We start from the raw sequence: 14,907 nt of genomic DNA, 5'->3' as shown, positions 1-14,907 counted from the left end.
CTGCTTATTTATTGAATTAGTTTTGGGGAAAGCTGCATAAAATATTACACAGAAACCAAGGTAGAGTGGTTTAAAGATCTGTGGAGCTGGACTATGGTGGCGCAGGCCTTGAGGCCAACCTGGTCTACAAAGTAAGTTCCAGGGTAGCCAGGGCTGTTATGCAGAGAAAACCTGTCTCGAAAAACCAAATCAAACAAACAAAAAGAGTCTGTGGATAGTAGGATCTAAGCCAATAAACTTAAGTCAGCATTCCATAATATTCACACTCCACTCCCCACCCCCAGCCCTGGCTTCCAGCTGAGCACACCTCTCAGTGCCCCTATCCTTACCCCTTTCAGCCTCAGATTTTGAACCAGGCTTTTCCCAAGTTATTCAGGCTGACCTAGAACTTGTGATTCTTTGGCTTTAGTCTTCAGAGTAGTGTAGGCTCATACCACCAAACCTGGTTGTAATAGTTTTGATTTGTTTCATAGTTTGTTGTTACTGTTGGAGATAGGATCTCACTGTGTATTCTAGGCTAGCCTCACACCAGCTCTATGGCCTAACCTGCAACTATATAGCCTGCAGTTCTTTTGCCTCTCCAGTTTAAGCATCCCACACACCCCCAAAGTAAAGAATTTTTGGAATTCATCATCATTATCGGAGAACCCATTGTGATCGTAATGTAATTGTTATTTGATTCCATTGTTTTTACCCTTAAGTATCGTCTCTGTTGGTAGTTCTCTGAAGTGCCAGAATCTGTATGTCGTGCTATGATATATAAACATGTACAGGATTCGGCTATGATATATAAACATGTACAGGATTCTGCTATGATATATAAACATGTACAGGATTCGGCTATGATATATAAACATGTACAGGATTCGGCTATGATATATAAACATGTACAGGATTCGGCTATGATATATAAACATGTACAGGATTCGGCTATGATATATAAACATGTACAGGATTCGGCTATGATATATAAACATGTACAGGATTCGGCTATGATATATAAACATGTACAGGATTCTGCTATGATATATAAACATGTACAGGATTCTGCTATGATATATAAACATGTACAGGTTTCTGCTATGATATATAAACATGTACAGGATTCGGCATGTGCCAAAAAAAAAATGGTAAATGGGTCGGGAGGTTGTGGGACACGCCTTTAATCCCAGCACTTTGGAGGCGGAGGCAGGTGAATCTCTGTGAGTTTGAGGCCAGCCTGGTCTGCAGAGTGAGTTCCAGGACAGCCAGGGCTGTTACACAGAGAAACCCTATCTTAAAAAAACAACAAAAAGATTTGAGACTGGAGAGACGGCTCAGAGGTTAAGTGCACTGGCTCTTAACCTCTTCCAGAGGACTCAGGTTTAATTCCCAGCATCCACATGGCTTTTCACACCTTTCTGTAACTCTAGTTCCAGGGAATCCATCACCCTCATACAGACATACATGCGGGCAAAACACCAGTGCACATGAAAAAGATTTATGTGCTTCATTTTTAATATCCACATAAGGCAGTTGTGGTGGCACATACCTTTAATCCCAGCACTTGGGAGGCAGAGGTAGGCAACTCTCCGACTTCAAGGCCAGTCTGATCTACAGAGTGAGAGTTCCAGGATAGCCAGGGCTACACAGAGAAACCCCCGCCTCAAAAAACTAGGAGAAAAAAAAAGAATCCTAAATTGACTGCAGTGAAGCTCGGGTACCTGAATAGTTGCCGAGTGTGAGTGAGCAAGGTCCTGGGGTTGATTTCTGGAACTGCAAAAGAAACAAATCTTAAAAACCAAACTAAAGCAAAACAAGGTGCTAGCCCGCTTGTGCGGGTTCTGTTGTATTATGAGAACTGCAGATCCTCTACTGCAAAAGCCCAGCCATGGCCTTCTTTTCTTTTTGGATGTGTAACTTTTTTCGCATAGACTTCTCCGTAGGTCAGACATGTACACTGGAATTTCAGGCATTTAATACTGGTCATTCTAGAAAAGATTGATGTTCCAGACTAAAGCAATGTTATACTTGCTGTTTCCTCTTAGTCCTCTTCCTCCCATTTGGTATTATTGACACCGCCTCCCATCCCCCTTGTTAAACTGGTAGACTTGATTTATGACTGTCTCCTAAGTTGCAAAACCTTTATAAGGACTCATTAGATGTTTTAGTACATGTAAATAAAACCAGTTGTTAAGCAAGTTTTGTCTTAAAACCAAAAGACCCTTATATTTTGGTGTTAATTTAAAAGCATAGTTTATGATTGTTTGAGATCATTTTTATAAACCCACTTTTCCATTACCAAATATTTGATAATTTCCCAGTGTCTAAAAAGGCCTACCCATCATATGTGACGGATTAGAATTAATCAAGAGTTAAAGTTGCCTTAACTGAACGATGAGCAGCTTGGTTCCTGTGATTTATAGTGGCTCATGTATTAACAGTGTAGTTGAAGGAAGAAAACGATTTTTCCCATAAGCCCGGATGAGGCTTTGGGTATTGAATATTCCTACACAACAGCAAGTATATTGTGAAGAATTATAACAGGATTGCCCCAGTGTAGCAGATTGCTTCATAATTCTTTAAACACTTTTTAGATTTATTTTATGTGTATGAGTGTTTTGTCTGCGTGCCCATGTGTGTGTGTGTGTTCATTTGTTCACCATGTATGTGCCTGGTGCCCGTGGAGGTCATAAGAGGGTATTGGATCCCTTTGACCTGGAATTATGGATGGTAATGAGGCCCCGTGTGGGTGCTGGGAGCTGACCTTAGGTTCTTGGCAAGAACAGCATCTCCCAGGCCCCTTCTGAATAAATCTTAGAACTAGAACCCTATTATTCTTGGTGTAAAATTACTTCCTATAATATGTTCATTTGAAATTCTAGTAAGGAATGTTAGTATTTTTCCAGTGGAAAATAATATAACTTTATGTAATATTTTTGCAAATAAGTTGTGTTTTTGTTGAGTGCCCATTCTGTATTTAAACATTCACTGCACAGGCCTGTAGAAAAGTAGAATCTGCCTGCTTCCTTAGGCACAGAAAATTTAAGGAGCAAAAGTAGAATTGGGCCTAATATGCTCAGTATGAGATCAGCATACTGAGGGAAAGAGGTAGATGGAGCAATCTTAAAATCTATCGGAACTTCGGAAGCTCCACGCAGGAGTGTGGACCTAGTGGATCAGTGTGGGAACTTCGGAAGCTCCGCACAGGAGTGTGGACCTAGTGGATCAGTGTGGGAACTTCGGAAGCTCCGCACAGGAGTGTGGACCTAGTGGATCAGTGTGGGAACTTCGGAAGCTCCGCACAGGAGTGTGGACCTAGTGGATCAGTGTGGGAACTTCGGAAGCTCCGCACAGGAGTGTGGACCTAGTGGATCAGTGCTGGGAAGCCTCATAGTTTATCGTCCGTTTGTATTCCTGAACAGGAGGAACTAATATGGTTATGTAAGCTGCTATTTTTGTTGGTTGGTTTTGATATTTATTTTGGGGAATGGAGGTGCCGAGGTCAGAGGACAACTTGCAGGAGTTGGTTCTCTCTTTCTACCCTGTGGGCCTAAGGATTGAATTCAGTCATCAGGCGTGGTGAGCAAGTCTTTACCTGCTGTGCCACCCTGTTAGCCCGCACGTAGGGTTGTGACTTTCAAGAGGGAAGAGTGGGAGATTAAGAATACTCTTTAAAACCAAGTTAACCTGTTAAGAGCCTTGGTATAAAGGCTTAATTTAGGATGCTGGGTTTGGTGTAGAATATCAAAACTGGGAGATGGAGAAGCGTGAAACGGAGAAACAGTAGTGAAGCAGAGGAGAGCAGTGTTGAGTGCGCTTGCGTGGCTGTTATGTTTAGAGCCGAGTTGCTGGTGAACCCTCGGCTACACACCGAGCCATCAGTGACATGAAAAGGTCATATTTTTTTTTGCAGGTACAGGGACTCAAGGCAGGAATCCAAAGTCTGTACCTGGCCTTTAACTTGGACAGTTAGAATATAGAGCACAAATTTGATAGTAGATAGATTTGATAGGTGGGAGAGAAGCAGATTCTAGAGGGAAGGACACTGTATTTCTCTTAGTAGAGTTACATATACACTTAGAAATTAGATCTTTTATCTGTCTTATAGAAGATTAGGCTCATTATGCTGTTTTCAAACAACTATTATTTTGTTGTTTCTTTAGCCTCTTGTGCCCCATTCCTGTCCTTCCCTTCTTCCCTTCTGCTTCCACTAGTAGCCCCCTTTCCACCTCGATGTCCCTTTTGCTCGCCCTCCTTCCTTTTTTTTTTTTTAATGGTTTTTCAAGACAGGGTTCCCTGTAGTATTGGATCCTGTCCTGGAACTCACTCTTGTAGATCAGGCTGTCTTCAAACTCACAGAGATCCACCTGCCTCTGCCTCTGAGTGCTGGGTTTAAAGCGTGCACCACCACTGCTCTCCTTCCTTTGCTGACACCTGTTGACCCTCACATTCCCTTATTTTCATGCGTAAAGGATCCAAATATGAGGGAGAGCGTGAGGTGCTTGTTTTCCTGAGGTTGAATTATCTCTCTTAGTATAATAAGAAAGTAGATCTTAATGGCTGAAAACAATTTGCCCTGGAAGTCTACTTCCTCCTTTCGGTCTCTAGAGCTGTGCACACTTAGATGCTCAAACTGACTGTCACTTGATCTGCGTATCTGTGTTCGCTTTTTCTTGTTTTTGTTTTTTCTAATGTTGAGTCTCATTCTAGTGCAAGCTGGTTTAAAACTCACAATCCTCCTGCCCTCACCTCTCAGATGCTGGGATTATAGGCTTTGACTACTACACACAACTGTTTTATGTCTCTCCATAAATCCTTTCTACAATTTATTGAATTTCGATATATGCCTCTAATGTTCCTTTTTTGAAGAGTTTTTCCATCATGCTGACCACATAAATTTAGTATTAGATTTGAGGGGAACACGTGTCATAAGATTTCTGCTTCATTTTAAACCAGTCAGGAAAGAGTGCTGATGGAGAAATGGACAGCGATAGTTGTAGACTTGGAATTTGGTGTAGGTCCTCAGATTTTCAGAAGAGGGTTGCTTTAAGACTCACTTCTTGCTGGGCTGTGGTGGTGCACGCCTTTAATCCCAGCACTTGGGAGGCAGAGACAGAGGTAGGCCGGATAGATCTCTTTGAGTTTGAGGCCAGCTTGGTCTACATAGTGAATTCCAGCCCAGCTATGGCTATATAGTTAAACTGTCTTAGAAACCTTAAAAAAAAAAAAGTCAATTCTTAATATTTATTATTCTGGGGTGATTTAGAATTTACTATTCCAAGCCTTCATTTTTGTCCTTAGGATCACACGCACATCACCTAACGATGACATTATGTAGTCTTGTATTACTTGTATACATCATGAACAGGAACAGCCAAGTATCACTAGTCCTTAACTCAGGCCTCCTTTTCTTCCCACTCTCTAAGGAACGACTACCAAAATCACTACAATCCCAATGACTTCCAAGCCCAATGTGATTGTTGTTCAAAAGACCACAGGAAAAGGAACGACCATTCAAGGCCTCCCTGGCAAAAACGTTGTCACAACATTGCTAAATGCTGGAGTAAGTAAGACCTTGAACACACTCAGTAGTCCAATAAACATTTTTAAAAAAAAATAATTTATTTTTATTTTATGTACATTGGTGTGTTGCCTACATGTATGTCTGTGTGAGGGTACTGGATCCCCTGGAACCAGAGATACAGAGAGTTATGAGCTGCTATGTGGGTGCTCGGAATTGAACCTGGGTCCCATGGAAGAGCAGCCAGTGCTCTTAACCTCTGAGCCATTCCTCCATCACTCCACTAAATATTTTAAAGGCCATCCAACGTCAGAACCCCATAGTGGGTGGACCAGCTTGAGTCTCTAGTGCTGTGATAGAATCACCTCTATCTGTCTTCTGATGCCATTTTCACAGTAGTCTGAAAGCATGTTGTTCATAACTGCTCTTAATGAAGGTGGCTTGTGACCATGGCTTGCGTGCTCAGTTTCATGCTTAACTGCAGGAAGACTTGGAACAATTTTATTCCTGCTTATGGCCAGTAGATTAGTGTTTGATTTACGCTGGACAAACAGAAATATTTGAGTTTAAGATAAAATTGATAGATGGGGATTTGTTGCGTTTTTCCCATTTTAAACTCTGAAGGCAGTTGTTAAGAGGTTGGACTTAGACACATTTAGGCTTTGTTGTCTCACTGTTCTTTGACTTTGGGTGGCTTATTAGCCACTGTAATCTTTTATTTCTTCATGTCTACAGTAGGGTGATGATGGGTGTTTTGAAAGTGCTTAGAACAGTGTCTAACAACATATGGGAAGTTCTCAGTCACTGGCTTCTTACTGTTGTTGGTATTTAAGCACTCAGACTCAGAAGCATCTTTACCTTTTCTGACCTCACTAGAAGTCGATCCTAAAAGCTTATGCACCACATCTTTTGTAATATTGAAAATGGTCCGCATTAGGCCTTTTTCAATTTACATAGCAATTCAGTAGGAAAGCCAGGATTCTGTAGTATTTGAATTTATAAGACAAAAAAGGGTATAGCCGTGTGGTAGTGATGCACACCTGTAATCCCAGCACTTGGGAGGTAGAGGCAGGCAGATCTCTGTGAGATCCAGGACAGCCAGAGCTGTTACTAGAGAAACCCTGTCTTGAAACTGCCTCCCTCCCGCAGGGTATTTTGTCTGCTATTGGAGATCTAAGAGTCATGTCTGAATTTTGTCTAGTAGATACTGAGCAGTAATTTGGCAGGAAATGCCAGTAAGTGTATCGGTCTATGGGACCTTTGTCATCAGCACACGAAGCACACAGCACATGCTCCTACTCCCCACCTGCATCCATGCAGGCCCACTTACATCAGAGGAGCGTTCCCACATGACATCCTGCAAGCTGCACGTGGGTTCTGTGTGGGTCACCGTGCTTGGACAGGCTGCATACTTGCAAACTAGTGGCCATTGGAGGACAAATCACAGCTCTTTCTGGGAACGCTGCTGCAGTCAGGATGTGAGCTGAAATAAGACATATTGTTTCCTTTAGATAATTGTAGCTGATAGTTAGGTTTATAATTCTTAGGCCCAGATGTAGATATGAATTTTGAATGGCTACTCTTTAGACAGCTCACAGGTTGCTTTCAGCTTACCACCTGCTAAGTTTGAAAGCTACACATCTATGATGGTGATAGCTAAAATTAAAAAACTGCTACTGTGAAAACTGCTAACTTTTATGAAATTTAATTTGAAAATTATAAAATAAAACTGTGCTGATATTAAAACTGTGACCAGAAACTGGTACTTCAGAAGAAAACAAAGGGCTGAGGGTAAGGATTAGTGGTAGAGCATTTACCTAACATCTCTGAAGCCCTGGGTTCAGGCTCTAGCAGCACATGCGCACACATACACGCACACGCACACACACAGAGAGACAGAATAAAGCAGGTGAAAATTCAGAAGACGGTGACAGGTTAATGGGCTTGAATCTGTAATAGACTAAAGTGGTATTCATACGTCCTGGTAAGACATGAGAAGTGCTGTTTCTTCCCCCTTCCCTCCATGGAGCCTTGGAAAGAATGTCAATATCGTTTGTCTTTCTATCTCTCCATAGTCCTTTCTACAGCATCCTGCGCTGTGCTCCTTATTTGTCTGTGTATGTTTATCTGTGGTATACTGCACCATTTTTTTGTTACATAAATAATTCACTTCAGGTTATTAAAAAGTAAAAATTAGTGTGGGAGATGACTTACAATTTCAACTCTCAGATATAACAGTTGTTAAGGTTTTAGTGTATGTTCTTCCAGAAATTTCTGTTTTAATATAGGTATTCTATGAGTAGGGCAGTATAAGTTCTTAGATGTTCTCAGATGTGGTGATTTTTAAAAACTTACCTAATTTCTTTTTTTTTTCCCCTTCTGGCTAGAAAGTTGGTCAGATGACTTACAATATTTAACTAAGTCCAGGATTTTTTAATCACTTTTGTGTTGCATAATCTACAGTCCTTTTCCCATCCTGGCAAAATCTTTCTGTCCTTTTTCAGTAAAATGGCAGTTGTTTGTTTTAATAATTTAAATGCATATAAATCTACTGAATAATGATTGGCTTCAATCTAGGGAGAAAAGACTCTGCAGACAGTGCCAGCTGGAGCAAAACCAGCTATCATTACTGCTACAAGACCCATCACCAAGATGATTGTAACACAGCCCAAAGGAATAGGTTCCACAGTCCAGCCAGCAGCTAAAATCATCCCCACAAAAATTGTCTATGGACAACAAGGAAAAACGCAGGTATGTTGTAAGATGTGGTAACTTTTCTTGCCTTTTGAATATTTAAAATTCTCAGATAGAAATTTTCTTTCCTTTTCTCCAGAAAATCAGAGTTTTATTCTGTGTACTCACATTGGGAACTCCAGCTCTAGAGGATTCAAAACCCTCTTCTGGCCCCTGAGGGCATCCATATACATACACAGACACACAAAAAATAAAAAGAACCATATCTGTTGCAGTTTAGCATGTCCCATTTAAAATACTGTGCATAGCTTAGCTTCTTGTTCATCTGTGGAGTGAAATAGTCTTTGGTAAGCAATACCGGACCCAAAACCTAATAATAAATATGCATGATGATAATTTCTTTATCTGGAAATGGCCTACAAGTTTAGCTTCTGTTGTTCTTTGTTTCTTTTTGAGATTTCGTTCTAGCCAAAGCTGTCTTGGACTTAGTGACAGTCTTCTAGCCCGTCCCGAGTGCTGGGGTAATAGACATAAAGCACTGTGCCTGGCTAGTTTAGTATTTAAATGGTGCTCTGACATTTCATCTGGGGATGTTTCTGATTTTCTTCTAGGTTCTCATTAAACCCAAACCAGTGACATTTCAAGCTACAGTTGTTAGTGAACAAACAAGGCAGCTGGTAACAGAAACATTACAGCAAGCATCCAGGGTCGCAGAGGCCGGTAATTCATCTGCTCAGGAAGGAAAAGAAGAACCACAGGGTTACACAGATAGTAGTTCCTCTTCCACGGAGTCCTCCCAGAGTTCCCAAGGTAAGACTTATTGTACTTCTGATTGCACAAACCCTGATAACACTGTGCCTCAGTTTCCTCTAGGGACTCCAGACCAAACTTGTATGCTCGTAGTTCTTTTGATTTGATTTGATTTTGCCTGTTTAATAAGTGAGTTGATGTTTCATTTTGATATAGCTTACCATTCTTACCTCGTGTCAAATGTTTATCAAATTGTTGATAGATTAAAGGTGATGTTTTTATCAGGTAGGTAGTATTGATCTGGGCAGAGCTGTAGTTTCCAGATGGTAATGTTTATGTTCTACTCTTTGGTTTGGGTAAGTAGAAGAAGTATATAAGAAAGGAATATGCTTTTAGAATTGATTATTGCTGAACCTTGAGAAAGAGTCAGGGTGGCCAGAGGTGAGCAGTAGGTGGGTAGCTGTGCATCCTGTTTGTATGGAGTCCTAGTTTATGTTTTTTATTCTGCCTAATTATGAGTAACATTTCCTTTAACCCTCAAAGTTATTAGAAACTGAATATCACAGTAGGAGATAATTTTCAGTATTACCATCATTATGACGTTTATCTAGGAAGTCTCAGAATATACACTCAGGGTCTACTCTGAAGCCCTGAGACATTGTCTTCTGTTCATATGACTCAGTTATCCTGACTGCCCTTATTGGGTGCTGAGGATCCTGTCTGAAATACTTGGGATAACAAGTGTCTTGATTTCAGATTTTGTATTTGTGTGTTAGTGTTTGTGTATGCGTGTGTGTGCATGCATGCATGAGAGAGAGAGTGGAGAGATCTTACAGATGGGATTCGAGTCTAAACATGATATTCATATATGTTTCCTATAAACCTTATACACTTAGTCAGAGGGTAAGTTTCCAGGTTTTTTTCTTGCACATTTTCTGACTGACCGTCATGTGAGGTCGGGTGTGGGATTTTCTGCTGGTCGTGTCACTTAGCTCAGAAAGTTTCAGTTCATGGAGCATTTTGGATTAGAGTTTTTCTGCTTATGTTTATGTCTGTGCTTATACACTCTTTTTTTCCTCCTAGTCCTTGTTCCTCTCTTCCTCTGCATCAGCCTTGCTGGCATGCCTGCTGCTTTTTTATTTTTTTAAACACTGTTAGAAAGCACATTTTTTTGATATCATACCCTTCGTTATTTTTAATTCTTTAACGATGCCTTCATATTTGTTTTACATAGTTTGATGTTTGTTGAAAATTATTTCTTGGTTTGTACTATGCACTAAGAACTGTGTTAGACCCTATAAATGTTGAGTAAAATACAGTTCTTGCCTCATTCCTGCTCCTACCGTAGAGAAAAGGTTCCGCACAGCCCAACCTGCCTTTCCTCTCTGTAGTGACCTTGGCCTTGTGCTCCTCCTGTTTTTGTTTTCCTAGTGCTGGGCGGACAGGGTCCCACCACACCAGGAGATTTAGAAAGATTTACCTACAATTGCAGCATACAAGTTTTTGTTAGTGACGAACAAAATTATTCCGAAGGCTAAAAGTCCACACTCCAAGAAAATGAGAAACGTTCATTCACAAAACAAGTCGACTTTAAGATGATCTTTGAAAGCTTGTTAATTACAGAAGAAGCTGCTGATTTCAATAAACACCACAACACCGATTTTAGAAAGTAGATCGTTTTCTTCAGCCTGTCATCAGGGATTATAATAACTTGCAACGTACTTTACTAATATCTGTTTTATCTTCCTGCTGAGTGTGAATCTGTATGTAAACTAGTTATGTGTAGCTCTTATTACCACTGATTTCTATTTACTTATATTTTGTTTTGTTTGCTTGATTGGAGGCTTTATTTTTTTTTTTAATTTATTCTATATGTGTATGAGTGTTTTGCCTGCATGTATGTTTATGTACTGATGTGCCTGCCTGGTTCTGGAAGAGGTCAGAATAGAGCATTCATTCTTCAGGGACTAGAGTTATACACAGTTGTGAGCAGCCAGTGTTCTTAACCACTGAGCTATCTCTCCAGTTTTGTTTTGTTTTTTTGTATTTTATTTTTTGGTTCTGAGGATGAAACCTATAGCCTTATACCTGGCTAAACATATGCTCTCCCAGTGAACAATATCCACACCATTGCATTACTGCTTCTGTCTCTAGTTTCTTTTCTCTTGTGTCCATTGCATGTGTGTACAATTTTAAAGTTTTCTTTCAGCCAGTTGAGAGTAGTTATAGGTACCAAATCCTTTTACCTCTAAATTACATTTTTAGGTCTCTGTTTGTTATAGGCTATCCTTTTTGCTACTAAATCACCATTATCAAAGTCAAGGAATTTAATGTCATTAATAGTACTATTATCTAATTTATAATTCATGTTGCCATACTACCAGTTGCTAAGTGATGCTCCTATGGCTGTGTCTCCTAGTCACGTCCAGCCAGGGTCACACATTATGCTCCGCTGTATTGCATGCAGCCATCCTCTTCCGTTTGCCCCTCCTCTTGTCACTGTGTGACCCTGATTAGTCATTTGCCACACTGATAAGATGAACACTTGGTTAGGACGCCTGCTTCTGGTTTTACCCACTGTGAAGTTAGCGCATCCCTCTCTGGGAGGAGTTACTCTGAGGCTGTACCCACAGGGTTCCTCATTAATCACTTATCCACAGATGTAACATCTGTAGATGATTCTTTAAAGTTCATTATTCTTTGTTCTATTCTAAGGAAGAATCAGTCTTTTTTTTTTCTTTTTTCTTTTTTGCTTCAAAAGTCCTAAGGTTCCTTCTTAGTATATCCACCCCCACAAGGAGACATCTCAGCCCCATAGCTGAATCCTGAACGGTGTCTTCATAGGTAGGGTAGACACCATGGACGTCCTCCTGATGTGAGACTTGACCACCCTGGCAGGGCTCATCATACCACATTATGCTTCTGATACTTCTTTTTAAATGTTAATCACTTTGTTTTGTACTTTTATCATTTCCTTCTCTGTTATTGTCTCAAGGATAATAATAACCAGGGAATGAGTAAGCTTCATGCTTATAAACTCATTTTAATTCCCTCATTCCAAACCACTGTATCACCTTTGCAGTTTCTCCTAACCTTGCAGGAGCTCTTGACTGTTGCTTGGATACTAACAGACAGTGAGTTAACCAAGACTCTTAGATCAAAGACACTTTTGCCTAAGTCACTCACTGGAAATCAGACCATATTTTTTTGTTTTCAGTGCTTTTTTCCCATTCCTAAATATTTCTTCTGTTTTTTCTTTCTTATATTTATAAAGGATATCCTTACTGGTTTCCAGATTTTTAAAAAGTACTGGTTTGTTCATTTATATCCAGTTTTATCTCTAAAGGTTTTTTTCTTTTGGGGTGTGTGTGTGTTTGTTTTTTGTTTTTTAAGACAGGATTTCTTTATGTACCCCTAGCTGTCCTGGAAGTTGCTTTATAGACCAAATTGACATGAGAGATCTCTATGCCTCTCTCTCCCGATTGCTGGGATTAAAGGTGTGCACCACCACCGTCCATCTAAAAGGTTTTAAAGTGGATTAAATGCAAGATTATATTAAGCAAACCAGAAGAAAACAGGGAGATGAATTCAGAGTAGAGATCTAAAGGAGCTGGGCATGAGGCAGATGTGAGAATAAGTGTCATAAAGACATTGTTTTACGTCAGAACTCAGTCCCTGGAGATCCATCATCTTAGGGATTTAGAGTAAAGACAATTTAAAAAAAACGCCCCCCCAGAACTTCATTAGCTAATTTATTTGGTAATTTATATTGTTAAGGATGAAAACTAGGATATATAATTACATAATATAAAATGTTTCCCAGTGTTTTTGACAACAGAACCCTCTTTTGCAGAAAATTTGTGGAATTAGCTTAGAAGAGCTGGCTTAGGGAGGTAAACATCTGGTAGTCATTTTCTGTGAGGAAGGATTGGTGGGGATAGATTGGTTGGGAGTAGTCTGGGAACCGCTAGTCATGTTGCAGTCTGTGATATAGATGAAGGAAGTGTTTGGGTCTCTGTGGGTAAGTGGAGAGACAATAGTACTATTGTAGAAACCACAGGGAGATCTTTATATCACAGCAGCACAAGAGAAATGAAGGAACTGTTAGAGAGCCGTGGGTCCTGTGGGACTGTAGGGTGAATGGATGGTAACATTGACCTATAAGTCCCTTCTGACCGAGAGGTCTTGAGACTATGGAAGTGTGATATAGACAGTTTATGACAAAGGCATAGAGATGCCTGGGTTTGCCTTTGAATGTAACACTAAAGTATGTATTTCTGGTACCTAACATAGAAGACATTCAATAAATAATTGTTATAACATGTAAGGGAAATCTGCAGCAGGCCACCATCCTTGAGAAGTATGGAGGTCTAGTTCTAGGCATGCCAGTACCACATTGTCATGTTAAAGTGTCAGAAGGCTGGACACCTGAGTGCACATTGCAGAAACAAGTAGTAGCAGTCAGATCAGCCTCCAAGTGTCCTGTGATCGAATCATCACTAGGTCTGAGCCTAAGCCAAAAGAGCACAAGAGGGGGAGACTGTGAAGGGTTTTCTCCTAGGGTCACATTCTCATTTTGTATCGTAATGGTTGGGGTTGTTACATGTAGACAGAAAGAGATGGCATAGTCTCCCAGTCCCTATGGAATGGTTGTATTTGAGGAGATGTTACGTGGTTAGCACTCCTGTACAGAAATTTTTACTTTTTCTATCTTTTCCACCGTATTTTTACACTGTCCCTACTTTCAATATTCAGTGTATCTCAGAGTTGGGTTGAAGAGACTCTCTTTGCCTATATCACCAATGAGAAGACAGAAACCCAGACTAGTCTGAAACTATATGGCTCAGATTATATGACATCCAATTGATGTTCCTCCTGGGTGCTCAGATTATAGGCTTGTAGGTACATTATTCTGTCCTGCCTGCCAGCTCCCAAATAACCACACTGAGACTTCTTATTAACTAGGAAAGCTTCGCTGATACCTTAGGCTTGTTACTAATTAGCTCATGCAACTTAAATTAGCCCATATTTATCAGTTTACATGTTGGCACATAACTCATGACATTTACCTCTGCCCTAGTCTAGAACTAGACTTTCATAGTTTTCAAGGAGCCAGAGTGCTCTCTGTCTGGCCCTCCCATCTGGACCTCTGCCTGCTTAGCCGTTGGCCATTTAGCTGTTCATTAAACCAATAAGAACAACATATCTTCACAGTGTACCAGAAGATTGTTCCACAACATTTGCCCCTTTTTGTCTAATTATAAAAAGGAAGGTTTTAACTTTAACATAGTAAAACTTTATACAACAAAAACAGTTATCAAGAGTTAGAGTTACAATATTCAGTCCATTTGTTTTTGGCAAATTTAGAAAAAATTCTGTATTATCTATCTTGTCTTTGTGGATCTAAAGTTTCATACCTAATTTACTTTTTATCATAACTAAAGAAAACTATAAGTTTAACTATTTAGTCTTTAACTCCATCAAAGATGCCAAAAGGAAATAATATTACCTAATGGCAGGGGCATCTGACTACCTGAACAGTCACCCAAAGTTCTTCTGCAATGTTGGGGCATCCATCTTTGATATACAGGCCTGGAATATCTGACAGGCTTTTCTGAGAAGCAGGAAAATTTGAAGGCCTGACCTACCTTGTCTTGGTAAAGTTCAGCAGTCACTTTCTTTTGTGTTCTATTTGTCCAATTTGGAAAGCTACTGTCAGCAGTCAAGGCAAGAGCAGTTTCTTGCCCAAGTGGCTAGGTTTGCCACAAAGAAAGTAAACTCCATGTAGAGGTTCTTCGATGCCCATCATCTTCTCTGAAGTAGATTGGTGCTGTCAGTAGCAAATTTGTCTCATTGTCATGAAAAGCCTCAGGTTATTAAACATCATTAATACCATAATCTGTATGTCTTTGAAGTATTTGAAGACCATCTATCATCTAATATCTGTTTAACCTTGAAAA

General features: G+C 40.1%; 1 protein-coding gene across 16 annotated transcripts in view; it reads left to right on the top strand.

Moving 5' to 3' along the window:
- Emsy (EMSY transcriptional repressor, BRCA2 interacting) overlaps positions 1 to 14,907 on the top strand; it is a 67,925-nt gene that overhangs the window by 37,740 nt on the left and 15,278 nt on the right. For all 16 annotated transcript variants that reach the window (XR_012908359.1, XR_012908358.1, XM_075953276.1 and 13 more), the window contains 3 exons: positions 5,409 to 5,545; positions 8,081 to 8,254; positions 8,809 to 9,007. Coding sequence is in view for 14 of the 16 variants with exons in the window: in XM_075953276.1 (XP_075809391.1) it covers positions 5,409 to 5,545; positions 8,081 to 8,254; positions 8,809 to 9,007 (510 nt within the window). In the remaining 2 variants the exon portion in view is untranslated. The remainder of the gene's footprint in view (positions 1 to 5,408; positions 5,546 to 8,080; positions 8,255 to 8,808; positions 9,008 to 14,907) is intronic.

This window comes from Microtus pennsylvanicus, chromosome 18 (genome assembly GCF_037038515.1).
Source record: "Microtus pennsylvanicus isolate mMicPen1 chromosome 18, mMicPen1.hap1, whole genome shotgun sequence".
Taxonomy (NCBI): domain Eukaryota; kingdom Metazoa; phylum Chordata; class Mammalia; order Rodentia; family Cricetidae; genus Microtus; species Microtus pennsylvanicus.
The sequence above is the reverse complement of the archived record's forward strand: the minus strand, read 5'-3'. Positions and strand labels throughout refer to the sequence as shown.